Raw genomic sequence first — 22,903 nt, 5'->3', positions numbered from 1 at the left:
CAGAGCTGCCCAAAGGGAGGCGTCTAAGTGCCACTAAAGAGTATTATGAGGCCATCACAGGCCCGTGGATTATAGTAATCCTGTCCACCAGAGTTGGGTATCACACACATGTCATTCCAGCACAGCTGAAGAAGAAGATGGAGGTCCCGGCTCACTGTGCTGCTGCGTTCTTCCTCCTGCTCCTTTCTCAGGGTAAGTCGCTGTGGACGTGAAACATTTTCCTCATATTTCTTCATAGAATTTGCAACAATCACTGCTTATATTGTAGGACACAAGTGATTGCTTTTTTGTGACTGAGCCGTGCAGTTTTGCTTTAGAGTATTACGGTTATTCACACACAGACTGAGTAATAAGGTAGAAAAAAAAGTGTCTGATGGGTCATTTCTCTTTTTCTGTGAGATTTAGCTTTGCATATTGAATTTTGACGTAACCCGTTCTTCTGACTGCTGTTTTTGTTGTTGTTTTTGTTGTTTTTTTAACACTTGTGCAGCCGTGATCACGGTTAGATCACAGGAGGTGAGATTGCGCTTGCACTAGAAGGCTGAGATCTGACTTAAGGTGAGTGACCTTGGATTGACTCCTCCTCCCCTCCTCCCGTGCGTTCCTCAGGAAGAGGAGGCCGTCCAGCAGGAGGAGGAGCTGCAGGAGGAGCAGCAGCAGGTGATGGAGACGTGGACGCGGAACGTCAAGGCCTGCACCTGTGACTGCGAGTCCGTTGATTCGCCCACGCGCACCCCCGCTGCCATCTCGCCCGTGCCGTCGATGACCTCACTGCCACCACCTCAGGGTCACCCGCTGAACTGCATGCCAGGTGAGGAGTCTGCAAGCCTCTTCTGGCTTCTGCCGAATGTCCTCCATTTGTTAGGAGGGTTTGAAGGAGAAACACCAGGGGTGACTACGGGGGGGCGCCTTACCCTTGAAATATAATTTGCCCACCCCGACCAAAGCTGTCAATCAGTTTGTTCATATCATATCATTCGTAGATTAGTGTTTTGTCCACGCTCCATGGCAGTAAATGACAGAAATGCGCCTTATGTTGTTTGAAAATTGCAATTAGTTTTTCTTTTAAATGGAACAATACATGTTAACTGACATTTACATCTAAATACATGAGATTGTAGCCACGTTGATCATTTCCGTCTCTAGTCCCATTGGCGTTTTGACGCAAATAATAACAATAACAAAAATCAGCCTCAGGCTTTTGCACACACACAAACAAAAACACTCTTTATAATGGGGAAAAATAGGGTAAGCAAACAGTTGTTTGCAATTTGCAGTCCATAACAGTTCAATAATTTTGATTTTTAAGTTGATCAGTTGAATAGAGTTAGCGTGACGGTGCTAAAAATACAGCTGTATACAAGCTAGGGCTAGCGTAGCTTAGCGAATCGCGTGATCAGTAAAAATTAGCCTGTGCCCTAAGCCACTGTAACAAGCAAATCGACTACATGGTTTTCACAAACTAAACAGGTATATTTGTTTTGTTTGGTGTTAAATTTGCTACTCAAGTTTAGCCCCCCAAAGAAAAGTAATAAAATCTAGACACGCCCCTGAACAACACATGCTAATGACGAACACTTCATCCAGACCCGTAGTCGCTTCCAGTGGATTTCATTGCCACCTTTGACAATTGTACGACTTTCTTCGCAGGATGGTGAATGAAAGGGGATCAACAGTGACAGTTAGAGATTTAGATATGAGCTGTTGTGCTGAACAAGCCTTTCATGACAAACGCTGTTTGGGTAATCCCATTACCTGTGCGGGAATGTGGTGAGCAGATTAGCGAGCTCAAAATAAGGCCTGCCCTGTACGCAGGAAACGTGCTTCAGATAATGCCCCAAATATCTTCACCTGTCTTATCACGCCATTTTTTCGGTATCAAAGCTCAGCGTAAGCCGGATCACTGTAAATCTGGGTACAGGAACTTGGACCTTTCTGCCGTGTTCGCTGGTCTTCCTGATGCTGCTGGTGCTCTACTGCTTCCTAACAAACCTCTGAGGCCTTCAGAGAACAAGTGGATTTATACACACAGGGAATTTACTGCTAATAAAATTTACTGCTACTAATTAGGCAACTTTTTAAGGAAATCCATTAGGTTTGATTTGCGGATCAGTGGCTGAATTATTTTGAATCGACTTCAAAGTAGGGCATAATTATGCTCTACTTTAGTCGATGAAACAAAAGTATATTCAGATTCGTCGTGGTAACATGATAAAATGGATGACAGTTTCTGAGATACTAACAGTTTCTGTAAATGACCAATTATAACTTTATGGTTGTTTATTCAAGACTGGACCTTTTTCTTTACTATCAAGCAGTTCAAAACGTATTCAGCTCATCGAAAATGCTGAAGAGAGCATTCTGATAAGAATGTAAAAGTGAAATATTTCTTCCATATTAGCTTTTTCAAATTGACTTTGTGTTAGCTCCAGAGCGATTGCAGGGGGAGCGATTAAATGACGATTAAATTAAATGTTTTTGGACACAACTAGCATAATTAGGGTTGGGCAACTTTTGATTTTGAACATTCCGGTTTCAGCTCCGATTCCGGTTCCTAACAATTCTCAGTTTTGATTCTGTTTAGAGACAAGTAAAAAAAAAAAAAGTCTACATGGTTTAAAAGAGCCACAGAGAACCAGTCAATCCTCGACTTCTTCATTTTAATTCGAAGAGGTTATGAATCTCCTTTTTCCTTTTACCAAAAGGTGTCGCAGTTTGCCTTTTTTACAGCCAGGTTCAAACTCTGCATGTCACTGACCTTTGAACTGACTACATGTCACTGTGTATATATTGGATCTATTTGTTCTGACGTGTTGTTAATCTGTATAAACGTACTGAATTGTATCAAGGCTGCAGTATGCAACTTTTGTAGAAATTATTATTATTATTTTTACATATTTGTTGTAACTGTCTATGTTGTGACAGAATGGGATGAGACAGAAATCAAGCTCCTCTGCCTTCTCTCAGTGCTAACTGCAAACAACCAGTCAGAGTCAGGAGACGGGTCTTAGCGCTGTAAATCATGCCTGTGTGCGGCTGCACAAATATGAAAAAAAAACAACAAACAAACAAGCATATTTTTTACAAAAGTTACGTACTGTAGTTTTAAAGCTGGAAGGTGAAGGGGAAAAAAAACACTTTTTCCTCCATAGAATGCCCGTACCACATACCCCTGGGTTTCGAATCGGGATCCGTGTCCTCCGACCAGATCAGCTGCTCCAGCCAGGACCAGTTCACCGGCTGGTACTCCTCCTGGACCCCCAGCAAGGCTCGCCTAAACAACCAAGGATTTGGGTGAGTGACCCAGTTAGCGTCTTACCCTGCACATTCTGCAACAGAAACAGGATCTGTTGTTTGTTATTTTTTTTTTGCTATAGGTGTGCCTGGCTGTCCAAGTTCAACGACCAGCACCAGTGGATCCAGATCGACCTGAAGGAGGTCGGGGTGGTGTCAGGGATCCTCAGCCAGGGCCGCTGCGACGCAGACGAGTGGATCACCAAATATAGCATCCAGTACCGGACCGTGGACACGCTCAACTGGATCTACTACAAAGACCAAACAGGAAACAACAGGGTGGGTCCACCAAACAGCAGTCAGGTCATAAGAGTGACTGACAACTGCAACGTTAGTAAGAGCTACCTCTTTTTGTGACGCTGTTAATGCAGTGCATAGCAAAGGTATTGGTTCTGCCACCCCACCGAGGTGGTTTGTTTCTAATCCTTTTGCAGGATTAGAAACACAACATTTATAGACATTTGTCTTCAGCTCAACACTTTGGAAAAATATATTTTGTTGCAAAAACAGCTACGAGGGATGGATATCTAGACCAGACTGAGGCTTACTACCATTCGTCTCTGCAAAAATAACTCTGGTTTCGCCATAGAATTGTATTAGATTAAGGTTTGGACTTTGACAAGGCCATTCTGACACATAAATAAACTTTCAGGACTTCCAGGATTGTTTTCCCTTTCCCATCATTTCTAACTCTCTTCCATCTCTCAGAGGTTCAATCTGATATCTGAAAGCAACGGATTGGGCTGGATTTCATTTTCGGCGTGTCAGCGTAAATAGGAGCTAACATTTCTCCTTCTCCTCCACATTTGCCAGCCAGGCTGAGCTGGTCTGTCAGAGAACCTTGAGGTTTTGTGGCTGCAATGTGACAAAACGTTCAAAGGTTCACAAGATATGAATACTTTTTTCTTTTCTTCTTTTTTTTTTACACACTGCTGCAACAAAATGTGTGGAACGACGACAACAAAACGAGTCATTTCGTTTCTCTTTTCCTCAGGTCTTCTACGGGAACTCTGACCGCTCCTCCACCGTGCAGAACCTGCTGCGGCCCCCCATCGTAGCGCGTTACATCCGCCTGCTGCCTCTGGGCTGGCACACCCGCATCGCCGTCAGGATGGAGCTGCTGATGTGTATGAGCAAGTGCATCTGAAGACGAAGGGGCCCGCTCTTTCGTCCCACATTCACTCGTTTCCTGCCAACAAGCCAAAGAAAGGATAAAAAAAAAAGGGCCCAAAAAAAAAAAAAGAGGGCATCGATCCAACGCTGACACACTCAGTATCTCACATTTGTCCTTGAACATTCCTGCTGGAGACATCCACACATTTTCAATCACCAACGAAATGAAGGCAGTGTTGGATCAGTCATTTGAGAACCCGGAGACATGCTCACATCTCGCTTTGGAGGATTTAAAAACTTGAAAAAGCTTTGCATCGTTTGAATCAAATGAGCTTGTTTTATTGGAGATTTACAGTCACAGATGTAAAACATGAATATTCTAAAGTCATTACGCTTATGTCGAGTTAGGGATTCGTATGTTCCCTGTTTGGGGGGGGAATGAAGGATAAAGGAAAACAATAATAAGCAGGTCAACACAGACTATGCTACTAAATCGTGTCTGTAACAAAAAGCACAAACTTAATACTTGATCTCATTTAAACAGCTGATAAAACATTGTTCTGTTATAAATATTACCAAACAAGTAGTCACACGTCAGTATTAATATAATACATGGTGCTCCTTTGGAAAAACGATAAATTTCAAAGAGCGACGTACCGTGACAAGTACAGAGCGCACAGTCCGTACGGACGCACAACCCGACGCGGTCACGCCTCTGACTCGGTGTGTTACATGCCTCGGTCCTCTCTCAAACACACACACACACATACGCTGACACACGCACGCACACACTGTGCATGTGATGAAAAGGAAGCGAGGAAGAATTTACATGAGTCAGGACAATATTGCTGAGCCACGAAGACTCTTCAAGGTGCAACTGTTAAAAAAAGGGGGTTAAGACTTGTTTCTGCAGAGCTTGCTCTCTCATGGCACTTCATTTCCAACAATAATTTTAAAAAAAGAAGCAAAAACAAAACAGTGTTACAGTACACATCGTCCCATCACTGGGCTTCACTCTGAGATGATCTTAAAAACTCCTACCAAATGGTTCGGCTGTGGGTAATCAGTCCAGAAACACAGCGGTGCATTAACTCCCAGCCAGGTCAGAGAGCAGGTACCTGAAAACGCTGCATTGAAGCGGAATGGGTTAAATAATATTAAAAAATAAAATAAAAGCATGCTTTGCAACTTAAAGGACATGTAATATTGTAAACATGAGCGAACCGTAACATTAAAAATTATTGGCATGCCAGGTAAAGATGTTTTCCGAAGTTTTAAAGTATTTAATTTTTTCTACTCCCTTTACAGTCCTACTGTTTGTGTGTTCACATTGTAAACTGGGGTTGTCTCCCTCTTTTTGATTATTGCTCTGACTGTAAATATGGGCCATTTAGGCCTCAATTAGGAGTACAAGTTATCAAAAATAATGAGTTAATCTAAAGTTGATTGATCTTACCAATCGACTACAACGATTAGTTGATGAGCGGCCATTTTCTTGAAATTTTAAGTTTTTCTTGTGTCAACATAAAGGGCTACATTTTTTAATAATATGCTGAATTTAAGAAAAACATTGTTAAATGTTAGCATCATTTTGTGTCAGCTACTATGTGTTTATGTGTTTATATTTTAAAACAGAACCGCATGAAGCTTCTTTTGCGTCCCGCACTCCACCGCCATTTTTATTCCTGTATCGACTGACTCCGCTTAGGGTTCACCAGCATCGCCCTCTGCTGGATGGAGGCCAAACTACAACACTAAAACAAGGTCTGAGTGGACTTTATCAGTTAATCCGTTTGAACTCATTTAAATCGACAGTTAATTGTAAGTCGATTGATTGTTTGAGTCTCTAGTTTCAATGCAATTAGCTATTTCTCATGTTGAAGACTGACCAAGCACTCTTAATGTTCTTGAGAGGACAAAAGCAACGGACAGCATCTCAGATCCTCCACTATACAACACAGAGAGTATGAGGTGCTAATTTTAATCTTTTATTTCACACTACCCCACCTGGAGTGTCTACTGGTGAAAATCTTCATCTTAATCTCCTCCAACATAAACAAGTGGTTCCAGGTGAAGTCGCCAGTTTTGTTATGTTTCGCCGGAAATGGCTTTTCTCTGGCATTACTCACACATAACAGTTTGGTGTGTAGACAGCGTACAATGGTTGTCATGGAGACGGGGAGACTGAAAACATGACGCTCCTGGATGCTCTGTAAGAGGTGAACAGTGGAGATTTGTCCTGCGTGAGTGAAAAGGAAACGGGCCCCTGTGTCATCCCATGAAGATGAGAGACGAATATTAGAAGATTTGTATAAAATTCTGATCAACTTTAAGTTCAGAGGTACCAGCAGCAACAACAATTACAATTTTGTTAAAAACAATTCTGTATTAATGTAGACCTTTCTTTACTCTCTGAATAAATATATTAAATGTAAAAGTTGGCTTTTTAAAAAAAAATCACAGTAAGATTGTGCCATTAAAGGGACATAATTCATTCAAAGACTTTTTACACATCTTTACCCAGGTTGCCAACAACTATTAAGGTGCTATGGCTGAATAACTAGATGAAATAGTTGCTCAAATAATTTAGAAATTATAAATAGCAAATAATAATAACGAGCAGAAAGTCCTGGTAAAAAAGGCTGAGAGAGGTTGGAAGTAGCACACGCATTGCTACTTTTAACAGAATGTGACAACACTGATGCAAATAAGGGTAAATAAACTGCTCTGACCTTAAGAACTAAAAGATCAAATACTGATAATATCCACATAAAAAAAGACAAAGTGTTCCTTTGAGAGTCACTGCACCAGTATGAATGAATTTATGATCCTCTAGCTGCTGTAAAAACACTTTCTTACAGTGAGTCAGACACGCTTTTCTTATTTCTACGGCAGCTGGGGGTTGGAGAGTTTGGAGTGAGTTCATTTCTAAAACGGACTGAAGTCGAGCCACTGTGAGGGTTCTTTTATTCGCCAAAAAAAAGAAAACAACTTCGTCAGCTTCAGATGTCCTCTACCATTAACTGCATCCCTAAAATGTGCACAACGCACAGCAAGTTTAGTGAGCTGCTTCATTTAAACGCTCCTACCTAAATGATCTCAAAAACATTTATCATACCTTTCGCTCTATTTGAACTGCGTAAGAATGAAGCAGGAATAACGACGTGACTGTTAGAAAACAGTCAATGCAGTGTTCTATCATGACCTACAGAGGGCGCTGTAGGTCAGAGTATAGAAGTTTAGTTTACGGTTACATTATTTCTAAAATGGCCGCAGTTTATAAAGACACAATAACCTTAATGTCCTACAAATGAGCAGTCAGATGTTTGGACCATCTCACTGTCGGTGCAGCTGAGACTTTTGTTTCTTTTTTGTTTTTAGTGGCACAAGAATGACAGAGCAAATCCAAAAGGCGACTCGCCTGAAAGGAATTGCGATCCTGGGTGAGAGGGACATCAGTTCTGATGTGACCAGTTTCTGCTGTAACAACTGGCTCGACTTGATGTGTTCAGAATGCTTTAGTTTAATCTTAAGTTAATACTACACAGTAAAATGTACCATATTTCTATATTTAATAAAAGCAAAAAATACTTACACTTAAAATCTACACTTTACCTATCCATACATATAGATATATATATATATCTATATATATAGATATATATACTGAATTTGTAACATATTTACTTTATAATACAAATCTGATTTTAGAATTACAGAAGTAATAATAATATAAAGTCTATCAAACATGGAAGCTTAAAAAAAATTGCGACATAAAAAGGCTTTCGGCCCGTTTGCAAGCAGTGTTGACGACAGAAGGTTTGGTGTTTTGGTGTTTGTGTGTGTGTGTTGAGTGTGTGCACCCAGTTATGGGGGTGAGAGGTGTAGGAGCAACAGAAGGGAAGCGGGACGCCGAGGCGGGAGGAGAGCGAGGGGCCAACAACTACAGCGCTGTCTCTTTCAGGTCGTTGAGGTTCGGCATGCGCGACCGGGACGGGCGTCCGAAGCCGTGCCCGTTCTGGCCCCCCTTGACGCCCATTTGCTCCGGGTACGGGTTGCCCTCGGGCCGCCCCAGGGCCGACGAGTGCCAGCCGGGCTCCAGCTGGCCCGGCAGCGGGTAGGCTCCCTGTCGGCTCTTGAGCTGGGGCGTGCTGACCCCTGAGTGACCCCGGCTTTCGGAGAAACCGCCCTGAGCAGAGGCCGAGTTAGGCAGCGGCTGGTAGCGCATGTCGGAGGACGCCGTCTGGTTGGAGGAGGAGGAGGAGAGGTGCAGTAGCTTACGCAGGGACTTCAGGGGCTGACTCTGAAAGACCAACAAAGAAACGACCCAGTGGTGGGGTTTTTCAGTTCAGAGCAGGGGCGGATCTACAGGGGGGATAAATCGGGGGCACATGCCCCCTCAAATTTCATGTCCTTAGCCCTACTGTGTTCCTCATATTCTGTATACACAATATGAGTAGCAGAATTTAATTTTAAACATGATTTTAAAAATATTTTGACAGAAGAAACAACTTGCCATTCACCATAAATTTCAGGAGTTTCTGAATTTTCCCACTTCACATTTATTCAAAAGATAAATGGCACTGCCTATTGTATTATTTTTTGCATTGATGACAGTATTGTTACATTTCATTCACAAAAACCTGTTCTTTATTGCTCCTTTTGCTCTATATAGGATTGCAAAAAGGCACACACACTGGGCAGATAGCAATATTGTTACATTTCAATCAAGAGATTCTAGATGATCCCACAGTTCTAGTCATAGTTTTTACTACGTTTTTAAGTGAATGTGGGTTTTACTTGCCATTCTGGTCTTTGCAGAGTAACAGTCAGAGTCTAACAGGCTGATATTAGCTGGTCAATAAGCCAGGCTGCTGGTTCACTTAGCTAGCCTGAACTCTGCTGCTTTACATACATTCTGCTCTAGCCACTTAGAAGCCAATTGCACTTCTAAAAAATTATTACCTTAATGGTAATAGCTGTTGCTTCTTTAGTTTTCAGGGTATAACTTTCTAAACACCTGACTTTCTCATTTTAGCAATGTGTGAAGATAGAGCAACTCCTCTACTTTTAAAATGCCTTTCTCTAGCATTTTATGAAAAACTTTGGAACAGTATGAAGGAAAACCTGATTTCATTCCTAAATCTTCTTTACAAACCACTCTTGTGTTTATAAATTTTCAGTTTTCCGGAGGTTTGATGCGTTGTCCTCATTTAAGACATGCAAATAAAGTCAGATAATATCTTGGTTAGAAACCAAAATAGCAAATCAAAATGAAAACTTGACCACGACACACTTTCCTTAAAGGAAGTCTGATTGCTTTTACAGGAATTAGCAGTTTTTAAAAAGTTACATAAAAAAAAAAGATCACAAAGCAGTACATATCGGTAAAAACATTTTTTGTGTGTGTGAGGCTCACTGGAGAGTGTGAATCGGAGAGTTTCTCCCGTGGCCAGTCCTTGTCCCGGTCTCGTTCCTGGTTGCGGTCTCTGCTCTTGTCGCGGCTCCTGTGGCGGCTGCTCTGGTGACCAGAGGACCTGGAGCTCTTCTGGATGACTGCGTCGATGCCTTCACTGGCAGCCTGACATTCAGAGAGCAGAGGTGCGATTCAAAACACACTGTGGTCAAACTGAGAAGGAAAGTCAGTGAGCTCCCTTTAAAGTGTATATAGATTCAATAGTTACTCATCTCTGCTTTGATTGTCTTTAATTGTAGGAAATTAAATATAAAAGTTGCATCTAAGATATTTGTTTATCTAAAAAGCAAAATATGTGCCAACTTCTTCTCTCTTCCATCAAATAAATAACCTAGAGTAGAAATTAGCTGCGTTTAGCATTTCCAAACCATATATTCTTTTCCACCAGCTCTAGCTGCCTGATTCCCTGAGGCCAGATTGCGTTTATTTGTGCTCTGTCATCAGCAGTATCTCCCCCCCCACTCACACCCACCCACTGTCAGCATCTGAACAAACTGCCGATTATAAATAGAAATGTGAATGGAGTCTCACATACTGGTTCCATGCTGCACCATTAGCGCTGCAGAGGTGGTAGACAGTTTAATGTCAAAATATGGTGGCTTAGGAACTATTCCTGCAGCTCCTGCCCCACCCCCACTCCCTTTCTGATCTATACTCTGTTATCAAGTCAGTGGGTTTGCAAAGCTTGATCTCATGGTTTAGCGCTACGTTGATAAGCAGCGAATCACATGTGCTCAGCCGAAGCCTAAGCTCTCTTGAATTGCTTTTGGATGAGCCAAATACAAAAAGGGACCTGTCTGATACATTAAGTTAAGTGGAATAGAGTTTTTTTTTTTGGGGGGGGGGGGGGGGGGGGGACAGAGGCCTTGTATACACGCCGCCAGGTCTTTATAAAGATAAATATTCACGACACATTGTTTAAAAACATGATATTGCACGCACGGTTTCAAAAAAGATTTTATCCACACCCGCACAAATCTGCCCCCCCGAGAGTTGTTTTAAACACGCCAAACCAGCAGGGGGCAGCATAACGGCCAGCTAAACCAATAAGTCAGTCAATCAAATTGCTTCCCGTTAGGAATTAAAGAAGACGCCATGAGGCTCGCTTGTGTGGACCAAAAGACAGTTTGGGCGGTTTTTACATACGTATATGTACATATTTATATTAGCATATAAAGTTAATAAAACACAAGTTGATGTTGATTGGGAATTGTGTCAAAGCAAGACTGTGGATAAAATGGCGCATTATTTGCCGCAGACTGTCCCAAATCTCCGCTCCCATCTCCATGTAGCAACGCAAAACACACAAACACAAAACAAACAGAATTTTCTCATTGCGCTACTTTGCTTGGAGCTTCTATAAATAATTGTTTTACAGACATTAAACCGTGTTTTCATGTGAATTAAACACATTTAATCACTAAATGTGTTTATTTTTGCAGGTACTTGACTGCGTGTGAATTAGACCTCAGGTATCCATTGTTTTTGTGTCTGGTCAACCATTTCTGCCGTTATTTGGACATATGGTTTGGATCATTATGCCACTGAAGGATCTAATGAAGACCTCTTTTTAGTTTTCCTCCTTGTTAGTGCACAGGAAGCTACTTGGACTTCATGGACATGTCCTCTTGAACATACTACTTTTAGCTTAATTGAACAACTTCTTACTGCAACCTCTTAGGGGAAGCTGGTTCATACTTTACATTGGAGGACAAAGAAAGAACTGAAGAGAAAGAATAACGCAATATTTCACCAGATTATATTTATAGTTTTTTAAATCCTTATTGTCCCTGAGCAATGCACTCAGTGCATCAACAGCAGGTCTCTATCACTGTTCTTTAAAGCAAGATTTGTTGTTGAAATGAAATGTTGACATGAAAAGAATTTAACTTACCATTTGAGTTTTCTTCTTTTTCTTTTTTATTGCTCTAAAGAAACCCTGCTTCTCCTTCTCTTTGGATGGCTCGGACGCATTCAGGACCACAGTATCTGGGCCAGTCCTGAAAATAAAACAAAGAGCACAGAGGTTGAATCCCAACTGACATAAAAAAGAAGAAGAAGAAGAAAAAAAAAATCTGATAACTTGTGCTAAAGGCGCCATGTAATTTGGGGAGGATGTAACTGAATGTAGCAGCATTGTCCGGAGAAATGGTGAATGAATTTGGTCTTTTTTCATCTTCAGCGAAGAAAGAATCCAGGTACCAGGGGTCGAAGGCAGGCTGGCGCTTGGAGTGATTTGTCAAACTGCTGCCGTCCCCAGACAAGCCGGAGTCCCGGCCCGGGCCCCTGCTGTCGTGGAAAGAGTTGTCTGGCCGGGGAGATGGCACTGTTTGACAAACAAACACCAAAAAGCACAATAAACAGATGCAAAATGCAAGATTTTTCATTTCACCACTTAAGTCTTTTTTTGTTATATATTAGAGATGCATAAAACATGCAAATAAATGATTCAATGTATTTTTTGAATAAGAACATAAAACATTTATTGTCTAAAGTGCGGTAACAGCATTTCTTTTGTGAACGTTTGATCATTTGTAGCAAAGGATGCATTTGCAGATAAAAAAAAGAAAATCTTTGAACATCAACATGTGAAAAGCACAGACCTTTCTGCTGGACTTAGCATCAATATAATGTAGTGCCGATGTCTGTTGATTTTTCGGAGGAACCGATTAATAATTGGATACCATCAGATGCTTAATAGGAGATTTTTTTTTTTAAGAATTTGAACCAGGTGACGTTAAACTAGGCCATTTGAGGAGTTCTGGGTTAAACGTATTTACAGCAGTGCAGCACTTTGAAAAAGAAAAAAAATGTATTATGGGTTAATGACTGAATGTTAATGACCCTGTGTTGATATTCCTACTTATTTCTAATAACTGCACAGAATTTTCTGTTATAGTTTTGTATAGGTTTTTACGACTATTACTATTATTGTTATTATTAATCGTGTTTTTTTGGGGGGGGGTTTTCAGAGCTGCAGTTTTGGAGCTTCAACCTCACAGCAGCCGTCCCTCAGACTAGCCAGCAGCAATTAGCAAAAACCTGGTGGAACTGCTGAGCTCATTTACTGACTAAAAACCCAGCTGTCTAGAATTGCTTTTGAAACTTAATCAGTGAAACATTAATCACCAGTCTGATGTGTTTCAGTTGTTGACTGTGTGTTCTATGACTTTGTATTGTTGTGTTTTTATGATACAGAGCACTTTGAAATGCCTTGTTGCTTAAAAGTGCTACACAAATCAAATTTGATCTGATTTTGATTCGATTATACGAGCTACCTCTCAATGAAACGCTGGTTAAAATGTTGTTAATAGAGGAGCCATGTTGTGATGACTTCCTGAAGGCGGAGTTTGAGAAAGACCAGGAGTTTGTTAAAGAGACAGAGGCCCAATTTCAAGGTGTTAAATTCCAAAGTCAAATTTATTTTTAGTCATATTTGATATATACAGGATTTTTTTTTTTGAAACAGTTGAAGTTAACACTTGCTTCTTACTTGATTATGCTATAAAATGACACAAAGTGCCCAGAAATATGTACTACTGCCCCTTCACTAAACTTCCCTACAAAAAGGTCCAGGGGGTCCTGATCTAAGCCACCATGTTTGCCTCCATGGCGCAGCGATAGGAAACAAACCTCTGTAGAAGCTGCCCACCCTCCTGGGCATGGATTCACTGTAGATGTTGCGATTCTCCTTGGAGGAACCTCCGTCTTCTGCCTGCTGGTCATGATACAGGCCAACCTGAGTTTGACAGGAGTAACACTGATCATATAAAACCTTTGCCCGGTAACGTTGAGCAAAGCGTCTCATCAGAAAAAAAAAACAAAAACATTTTTATTGGAAAAGAATGTGGGGGAGTTTTTACCTACAATAACTGGTAATAATAAAACAGCTGCAGTGACGAACTTGGCTGTGCTACCATAAGGAGTCACATTAGATGGAAGCAAAGCACACAGAGAAAAATAAAGAGGCGTCTGATGCAAAGAGAGAGAGAGAGAGACGGAGAAAGAGAGACAGAGAGCAGTTCATGACAGCAGCATCCACCCACATCCGCTCTCTCGGAAGGCTGGATGTGGGTGGGGAATGGTGGGTGCAAAGCAGAATGTCGGACCTCGCTTTTTTGCCGCTGTGTGTGAAAAGATGCAGTGTTGTCCCTGGTGGAATCCCTTATTGGGGGTCTGCTGTGGGGAACGTCAGTGGGTGCCTGCTCGCTCTGTCAATGGAGGCACGGCGAAGCATGAAGACGAGCTCAGCATCACAGCACATGCAAATACACACAAGTGCAAAAGCCGTTTATGCCGTTTGTGTATATAAGTATAAGGATTGGATGATTCATCCTACATTCTAACAAGAACATGTGACCTTGTTTTATTATTATTATTTAGTTGTTTTGCTGCTTTTGTTTCTGTCTATGCAATTAAGTGGGTCACCAGATCCAGCTTCACTTCTAAGGACAAATCCTGACTTTTTTCGAATGCAGCTAAGGCTGTCGCAATAAGCAATTAATTAATTGATTAAGTAATTAATCAATTAATCGCGTGATAAATTAAAATGAGCTTGATCTTTTCCATTCAGATGATTTCATTCTTTTTTATTTTTTAAGGGTAATTTTATTTGCAGAAACTTCATCATACATTTTATTTATGGTTTCGATTGTGTGTGGTTTTACTTTTTGCTTACTGTTTTTGGTGGTTGTGTTTTATTTTGGATATGTAAAATATCTTCCAATTCCAGTGTGAAGTGTGCAAAATGAAAGTTTATTGGTCTTTCAGAGGCGATCTTGCATTGTCATACCATTACCAGTTATTTTGCAGTTATTCCTGTATTTATTATTTTTGATTTAACATCAACCACCTGGCTATAAATTCATGTATTTACTTGTAAATGTTCAATAATACATATTGCCGCAGTTTTAAAAAGAAACTTGAACGTGAACTTAAATCTGCATGATGCAACTTTTATAAAAATGCTTTTTACATCATTGTTAAAACTATCACTATGTTGTGTCAGTATGTCATGAGACAGATAATCTATGAAAAAAATCCAGCTCCTCTGCCTTCTCCCAGTGCTAACTAGAAACAATCAATCAGAGCCAGGAGGCGGGTCTTAGCGCTGTCAATCATGGCTGTGTGTATGCTGTCTCACTTCGTACCATCACAACATGGTGACAGTTTTAACAAATATGTAAACAACATATGTTTTGTAATAGTTACATAGTGCAGCTTTAAATGCGTTCAAAAAAACAGCGTCACTTATCGCAACAATCGGCAGGACAATTTATCACGCAGGAAAATTAGTTATTGTAACAGGCCTGTGTGCTGCAATGCTGCAGGAAGAAATCCTGCGCTGCATTGCTGGACAAACAGGAGACTGAGGCAGCGTTATCCAACGCAATCTGGTGTAGGTGTGCGATATGACAGGACTCTGTGGGTGTAGGCTTTCCTTAGTTCGAGAGAGGTTCGCTGTGGGCGGACCACTGACCCTGCTCATGTCGTCCTCCCTGGAGGAGCTCCCGGAGTGGCGCGGCAGCGTGCGGTGCTGGAGCTGGGGCGACAGGAGCTGGAGGCTGCTGGCTCTGGTGGGGATTCCCTGGCCGACCAGCAGGCCCTCGTCTCCGCCGTGCGTCCTCTGGTGATCCCGCCGCACGTACATAGAGTGGCGGTGCGGCCGCTGCTGCGAGGAGAAAGGGCTGGTGTAGCCCTGACCGTATGACAGAGGGTCGCGCGGCGCGGACAGAGAGTGGCCGTGGCTCCTCTCTATGCTGCCGTCTCCCGGGTCCAGGGAATCGGGCGACTTGGCCTCCTCTGAAGCCTTGTGGCGGGTGGATGAGCGTCTGTACGAGGAGTCCAGGGTGTTGCTCTCTCTCTCCGAGCGCATGCCCCCTCGGCCGGTCGTGCCGGGCCCGAGCCGCTCCAACCTGCGGGACGCCGGGCTGCTCGGAGCCGTCAGGTCGAGGCAGCTGGACGGGAAGTAGCGCGACGTGGGCTCGTCGGCATACAGATGCACATCGTTTAGGTTTCCCACCGACTTGGCGTCGCTGAGCGTGCCATAGCTCTTGGACAGGTTCAGGTAACCGAACTTGGAGGAGGAGGGCGCAGAACCGTGGGAGTCCACGTAGTTGTGTCGGTTGTGTTTGTCCCCCGACTGCAGCGTGTTGGTCTTGCCTTCCACAAAGGAGTGGCGGTTCTGCTGCGAGCGGAAGTTGGATTTGAGGTACTTCGCTCCGGGTCCGTCCAGCACCTTGGAGCCCAGACTGATCTCGAAGTCGCCTTTGCCCTTGGCCTCGCCGGGGCTGAGCAGGTGAGGCAGGTTGCTGCCAGCCAGGTCCATGCTGTAGGCGGTGGAGTGGTTGAAGATCTGCGGCTGGTAGTTCTTGGGATGCAGGGTGGGGCTGAGGTTGATGGCCGCCGACATGTTGCCGTTGAGGAAGCTGTCGTTGCCCGGGAGGATGTCTTCCTGGCGGGGTAAGCTGGAGCACTCTCTGCTGCTGGACCGGTGGCTTCCTGAGCTCTTCCCCCCGTGGCTCCTGGGTAAAAGGACAACGTGAGCATCTAGAGCTAACAACTCAAAGAATAAGTTGAAGAGTCATTGGTGCATTGGTAAACACAGATTGAAATATTTGCATTCTTGATTTAGAAAAAAAATATCAAACTCTAATGAAAAGTTCCAAGACCTGCACCAGTGACTCTTACAATTCAGGCCTGGAAAGGAATTCAAACGAGTTTTCAAAATGTTGAAAATATTTAGGTCAAATTTCAGACCAAAATCCAAGTTATAATCTTTGGCAAGACTTAAGTATTTCTATTCAGATGGTCTACATCCCAACTGCATAATCTTGAGCCAATTTATAAAGAGGTATAGGCAACAACAACAATAAACCCCCACAGAGGTCTGAAGCTTTTACAAACCAGTTAGTCTAATAGGCATTTCAGTTTGGGACACAAGTGTCATAACAAACTATTCTTAAAATGCTTCATATGCATGAAGACAGCTAAAATGTGATGTGGCGCTGACTGCTGTAGGTAGTGTTAGCTCTTAGCTGACCGTGACTTCTTCAGAACTGCAAAGTGAATAGCATGTCAACTAAAGCTGCAGTATGTAACTGTTAATTTAGAATTTTTTTTTTTTTTTACATATCTGTTAAAACTGTCACTTTGTCATGACATCACACAAGATTGATTGACAACGCTAAGTTCCTCCTCCTGCCTCTTATTGGCCTTTCCTGCCCGGGAGCGGTGCATTTCTGCAGATGACTGTAGAACCACTAGAAGGAGTTGGAGGAACTCGATTTTTTTCACAGATTATCTGTCTTATATTATACCATCGCTACATAGTGACAGTCTTATCAAATATGTAAAAAATAAAAAGTTACATATTGCCGCTCGAAAACAGCTGAACACCCGGGAGATGTTGACACGTCTGAACCAGCTCCGGCGCTCGCCGCTGACCTGCTGGGGGTGGTGTTGTCGCCGTGGTGAGGCTTCCTCTTGGCCGAGCGTACAGGTGTGGGCGTGGGCGGGCCGGGCCGGTCCACCAGCCGCAGCGTCTGGAAGGCGTGATGGTTCAGGCACTGCTCCGTGAGGAAGCGCTCCGTCGGGTTGAGCAGGAGCAGGTTCTGATGCGGGAGGAGGGGGGAGGGGCAGCAAATGAGTCCTCCGAACACACACACACACACACACCGCACATCAAGACCTCACAAACAAGCTGGAACATCCAGTCATGCCTTTTTATGAGTCATCTTCATTATCATGAAAGTCAGGCTGCTGCTGCACATAATTGTGTCTTACAGTCACCAAACAGGCAAAACATTGACAGAAAACATGATTTATGACACTTTTTTTCTCTCTCTCTTTCTCTTATCGCTATGTTTAATAACCAATCTCTGTAGCCTTTAATAAAAGCTGGAAACATGGACGTGAGGACGGTTCGTGAACTCGCCTCGTCCTGCTTCCACGCAACTGAAACTCCCTTTGGCAGCGACTTCTCTCGCTTCTCCCACAAGGACTGACAGAGAACAAAACTCTCTTTGGCAACCCGGCAGGAATCGACGAAAAGTTTTGCAAAATGAATGTTTGATCGCGTCGCCGAAGGCTGATTATTAACGAGGGTGATGTGTGTGTCCTCTGTGAAGTCGGTCCCAGGGTGACATCGTGTTAGCGGTGAGTCATTTATCTGCTGAAAAAAAAGCGCAAGTGCAAAAATTGCGCAGCCCACATTCTTGACACGGAGCTCCTGTTTACAGTGCAGACGCAGCAATAACAGCAGGGCTAAGAACCAGGATATGAGCCGAGAGAGGCCAGAGCGGCGAGGAGGCAGCGAGGAGGCAGCGTGCAGTCAGCGCGAGGATCAAGTTATTAGGAAAACTGGATTTTAATAAAATTTAGGATTTTCTTTTTGTCCTTTCTTTTTGTTTTTTTTTCAATGTTACTATAAGGAGGAATTGACTGGAACTGGCAAAGAGGTGAAAGCAAGATGCTAAAAATAAATCTACCAGCTCAGCAAGGCAGAATTGATCTTTGCCAGCCCTTTTCTTCTTACCTTCAGCAGATCGAGCAGGCCTCCACCGATGATCCCCAGGTACCTTCGCTCCAAAGTTTGGGGGTGGTTTACAGCAGGAAACTAAAATACAACATTTTTAAGAACGTTATTTGCGACCACTCATTGAATAGACCCCACAATTTGTTTTTTTTTTTTTGTTTTTTTCTAAGGAAAACACCATGGACTAGACATAAGATGAACCAAATATCTAACAAAGGATTTTAATACTTTGGTGAATTTTTCTCCTTTCTGGACATTTGGGAACACGTGAGCTTACTTTGAAAAAACACAATAAAACTGACCTTGTACACAAACAGATGCACAGATTTGACACTCTGACCAAGACAAAAGAACAGTCTCTGTTCTTTTGTCTTACTAAAAATATCTCAGTGCACACATGTGAGACCTTGAAGGAGTAAACTCGCTCCAGCTGGTGATATTCCTCTGAAAATGTAAACAAACAGTCTGGAATAAGTGTACTATATTTTCTTCCTAACAGTTAAATAAGTATCCGCAGTAAAACACTCTTCACTCCACTAATAAGCTTCGTTTAAGTAGTTAGCTTTCATACTTGCTTGTTTATTTTCTTAAATTTTATTGTTAAAATATGTTAGTGTGATTAATAAGGAAATAATTGTTGATTATAATTGACCAGATTCAATCCAACCATTCGATTTACAATAGACAAATTAACAATGTAACTTAGAGAATAACTACATTTCCATAATCTATTCCTCCCATTCATTTAAAATAGATTTTTAAGAATAATAAGAAATAACGAGTATCATTTGTTGAGACTGATTTGAAGTTTAATAGAAAATATAACTAAGTAGCTTTTTAGTTGTTGTCTTTAATTAGCCACAGTTTGTGAGGCATTATCCTTCCATTCCACATGTTTGGTCAATCTGGCAGGAAAGTGGTTATGTAAACACCTCTTTGGGTTTTGTGCTGTTTTGGCCACATTTACTGTATGTTTCTAGTGATTGTGTCACTTGTGGCCGCATTTGAAAAAAAACAAAAAATTGTTTCCTTCCCCTGCTGCACAGTGGAGCAGTTGGTAGAGCTGTTGTCTTGCAGCAAGAAGGTCCTGGGTTCGATTCCCGGCCCGGGGTCTTTCTGCACGGAGTTTGCATGTTCTCCCTGTGCATGGTGGTTCTCTCCTCCCACAGTTCAAAAACATGACTGTCAGGTTAATTGGTCTCTCCAAATTCTCCCTAGGTGTGAGTGTGTGTGTTTGCATGGTTGTTTGTCCTGTCTGTCTCTGTGTTGCCCTGCGACAGACTGGCGATCTGTCCAGGGTGACCCCACCTCTCGTCCGGAACGGTAGCTGGAGATCGGCACCAGCACCTCTCTTGACCCCTCTAGGGACAAGGGTGTTAGAAAATGGATGGATGGTTTTCCTTCCCCCTTAAAGATTTTCAAAGTTTGTGGTGGCATAAACACAACTTTCAAGTGGATGTTGTTGGGATTTCACATGACAGGCCAGTAGAAACATAACCAGGAAGTGGAAGAAAAATGTCCCCGGTGCTTTTACTGTAACGGCAGATGCAAATATCTCTACCAGCTTTATCACTTCTTATTGAAATAAATAAATGTCCACATTCACAAAGCTATTGCAGAACTGAGGAGCTCCTTTAGTGACAGACTGCTGCATCCAAGGCGCCCAGAGGAGAACAATCGTCCCCACTGAGAAGTAGATTTTATCACCATTGTTGCTTCCAACAAACTCAATAAGTTTTAACACATTTTTTTTCATTTCTTATACATAGTTGTTGTTGATTTTATGCAGAAATATGCAATATTTTGTCATTTATTTTAGCTAATCTTACTAAGTGGTGTAACTGAGAGAAAAGTGTGTATGTATGTATATGTGACTTTTACCCCAAATAATAATAATAATAATAGTATGTATTTATGATGAGATTTTTAATTGATGCATTTGTTTAGAGCCACCTAGTGGTGTGATGAGTAACTGCATGCAACGGGTCCTTTGGGCGCTCTCACGGCTTCCCCCACCAGGATTCTGAGGAATGCTGGTGGAGGTAGGTGCGAGTGAAGCAGCTCTTCACTACATTTCTTTTTTACTTAGGGTCATATTTTTCTAGTTCAACAATTAGCAAAATACTGTAAGAACATTTAACATCTACGGATATCATTTGTAAAGTTTTCTTGTGGTTGGGCTGGAAAAATATGACCCTATGAGCGGGAGCTGTGCCAGTTGGTGGTCGTGATTGACCACTCAGTCACGACACTAACTGTGTCTTTTATTTTTCAGCTGTGGGGCCACTTGCGTGCGACACAAAGTCACATTATGAAGAGTATTTCATTCTGTATCATACTAGGTGACAAACAACCAAGCAAGGAAGGCCATACTGGTGCCGTGACGAACGAGAAGGGTTACAGTGGCACATTCCTTTGAAGAATGTGAACTAAATTTCTTTTAACTCTTTGAAGAATCTGAATTAATGACCTACAGCAACATTTAACATTTAATTTGGCTTTGGGTTTAATGAAGTATTTTTGAATTTGAAACAAACTATGCTATTTTTAATGACTGCACGGTGCTGTTTTTCTTATGTTGTAAATTTGCCATTACTGTGCAGTTTCTTACTTTCATTTTTCAGTTTTTACATGTTCTATTTTTTTTTTTTTTACTTTTATGTGAATTTGCATGCCCGTATCCATCATTCTCTTGCTACTGATGCATCTGCATTTCCTCACTGTGGGACAACATGGGATCATGTTGAAAACATGTTTAAGTTTCCTTCCACCCTGTATTTGTCTAAAATAAAAACAAAAAAGAAAACGATCGAAGTCTACGTTCTTAATGTGACAAAATGTAATATATATACATGTATATTAAACCCCCTGAAGTCTGGGGCTCTAAAATGACAAGATGAAAAAAGGTTAAGGGGGAATGAATGCATTTCTATGGCCCTGCTTATCTGCTGGTTTTTCTGCTAAGCTAACTAGCGGTGGAGTTATTCCCCGACCGTGTAAATCACAAGCGGCCGAAATGGGTTTTCTCCGTAGGGTGGCTGGGCTCTCCCTTAGAGATGGGGTGAGAAGCTCAGTCATCCGGGAGGGAGTCAGAGTAGAGCCGCTGCTCCTTCACATCGAGGGGAGCCAGTTGAGGTGGCTCGGGCATCTGGTCAGGATGCCTCCTGGACGCCTCCCTGGTGAGGTGTTCCGGGCACGTCCCACCGGGAGGAGGAACCGGGGAAGAACCAGGACACGCTGGAGGGACTATGTCTCTCGGCTGGTCTGGGAACGCCTCGGGATTCCACCGGAAGAGCTGGAAGAAGTGGCCGGGGAGAGGGAAGTCTGGGCCTCCCTTCTGAAGCTGCTACCCCCGCAACCCGACCTCGGATAAGCGGAAGAAGATGGATGGATGGATGTAAATCTCCTCTGTGTACATTTTACAGGCATGTAATGGAAGCCAGTGGATGTTGCTTTAAACGTTTTTTAAACGCCACAGAAGACGTCGCGACTGTGAGTGCTTCTCACATCCAGAAGCTGCTCTTTTCAAATCACACGTCTGACAGCAGCAGTAGACGGCCAGCACAACATCCATCAAACATCCTGTGTTTCTGGCTGTTTTTCTTTTTAAATTAGCATTTTACAAACACTGAATGTTTGAATTGAAAGCAATAGCCTTTTTTTTGCATTCTTAATCTCTTTGTGTTGTTAAGATAATTGCAGGAGAGGGGCTTAAAAGCAAATGTCTAGTAATGAGTTAGGCTCATAGACTAAGTGAGTTGGCGCACATTTAGACGACAAACGCGTACAGAAATCTGGTGGACTGTGAGATTTATTTATTTATTTCATTTAGCATGTACTACAAATTCTGGACCTCGACGTCAAACACAAACAAGTCTTACTGGAGAGTATCACCTGATATTAAAACTAAATTCAGCATCAACATGACAAAAATGTTTTTGCAAGAATTAAAGGAGACTTGACATGCAAAAGTCAAATTTTGCATGTTTTTATAATTCCATCTGGGTTTCTACTGCTTCTAAAAACAATCTAAGCACTTAAAAAAATAGCACCCAGCCTTTTTTGGGGGGCAGTAAGTTAATGCTTCTTGGTGTCTGGAAAATGAGTTGTTCCAAAAACCTTCCGAATGTAATGTCGTAAATGAGCAGGCAGATCTACCCCAGCTCAGCCCAGACTGTTACCTAGCAATCCAAATGGAGTTTGAGCACATCTAAAGAGCTGCATTTTTGTTTGTTGGGCAGGAGGCTCCACTTCTGCTTTTCAAAGATGTACAGTGGCGTGATTGTGCATCTTTTAAGTGCGAGCATAGGCGTAAATCCTAGGAGGATCAGGGGGGGTCCGAACCCCCTTCTCCACTCCCACCCCCTCCCCGCCCCCCATCTTGGAAAAGTCTAGCATTGTCCCCCCCAAAGAAATCATGAAATAAATCTTTGTATTCAAATAATATCAATATATAAAGGCAATAGAAACAAAGAACGAAATAA

At 42.4% G+C, this 22,903-nt stretch overlaps 2 protein-coding genes and 1 long non-coding RNA gene across 5 annotated transcripts in view; 2 read left to right on the top strand and 1 right to left on the bottom strand.

Annotated features, from left to right (window-relative positions):
- Positions 1-61: 61 nt before the first annotated feature.
- Positions 62-5,357, top strand: LOC114150674 (retinoschisin). Of its 2 annotated transcripts, XM_028027264.1 has the most exons (6): positions 62-192; positions 491-516; positions 610-811; positions 3,153-3,294; positions 3,378-3,573; positions 4,289-5,357. In XM_028027264.1, the coding sequence occupies exons 1-6, from the start codon at positions 138-140 to the stop codon at positions 4,439-4,441; spliced, it is 774 nt and encodes a 257-aa protein (XP_027883065.1). In that variant the 5' UTR covers positions 62-137; the 3' UTR covers positions 4,442-5,357. The 2 variants fall into 2 exon arrangements, with proteins under 2 accessions (XP_027883065.1, XP_027883066.1); XM_028027265.1 differs by lacking the exon at positions 491-516 and having other exon boundaries at positions 67-192.
- The window catches only part of LOC114150672 (cyclin-dependent kinase-like 5), a 55,301-nt gene continuing 37,122 nt past the window's right edge, over positions 4,725-22,903 (bottom strand). Inside the window, exons 10-18 of one of the 2 annotated variants that reach the window (XM_028027260.1) lie at positions 18,420-18,500; positions 17,330-17,496; positions 15,363-16,407; positions 13,993-14,094; positions 13,517-13,622; positions 12,086-12,209; positions 11,778-11,883; positions 9,827-9,988; positions 4,725-8,710 (exon numbers count right to left, since the gene is read on the bottom strand). In XM_028027260.1, the coding sequence (XP_027883061.1) occupies positions 8,351-8,710; positions 9,827-9,988; positions 11,778-11,883; positions 12,086-12,209; positions 13,517-13,622; positions 13,993-14,094; positions 15,363-16,407; positions 17,330-17,496; positions 18,420-18,500 (2,253 nt within the window). In that variant the 3' untranslated portion in view covers positions 4,725-8,350. The remainder of the gene's footprint in view (positions 8,711-9,826; positions 9,989-11,777; positions 11,884-12,085; positions 12,210-13,516; positions 13,623-13,992; positions 14,095-15,362; positions 16,408-17,329; positions 17,497-18,419; positions 18,501-22,903) is intronic. The other variant, XM_028027261.1, reaches the window with a different exon arrangement.
- Positions 19,822-21,228, top strand: LOC114150682 (uncharacterized). The gene is made up of 2 exons (XR_003596808.1): positions 19,822-20,461; positions 20,695-21,228. It is a non-coding gene; the product is annotated as an uncharacterized LOC114150682 (long non-coding RNA).

The sequence above is a fragment of the Xiphophorus couchianus genome, chromosome 9 (genome assembly GCF_001444195.1).
Source record: "Xiphophorus couchianus chromosome 9, X_couchianus-1.0, whole genome shotgun sequence".
Taxonomy (NCBI): Eukaryota; Metazoa; Chordata; class Actinopteri; order Cyprinodontiformes; family Poeciliidae; genus Xiphophorus; species Xiphophorus couchianus.
Note: the sequence above shows the minus strand (reverse complement) of the source record. Positions and strands in the feature narration are given on the sequence as shown.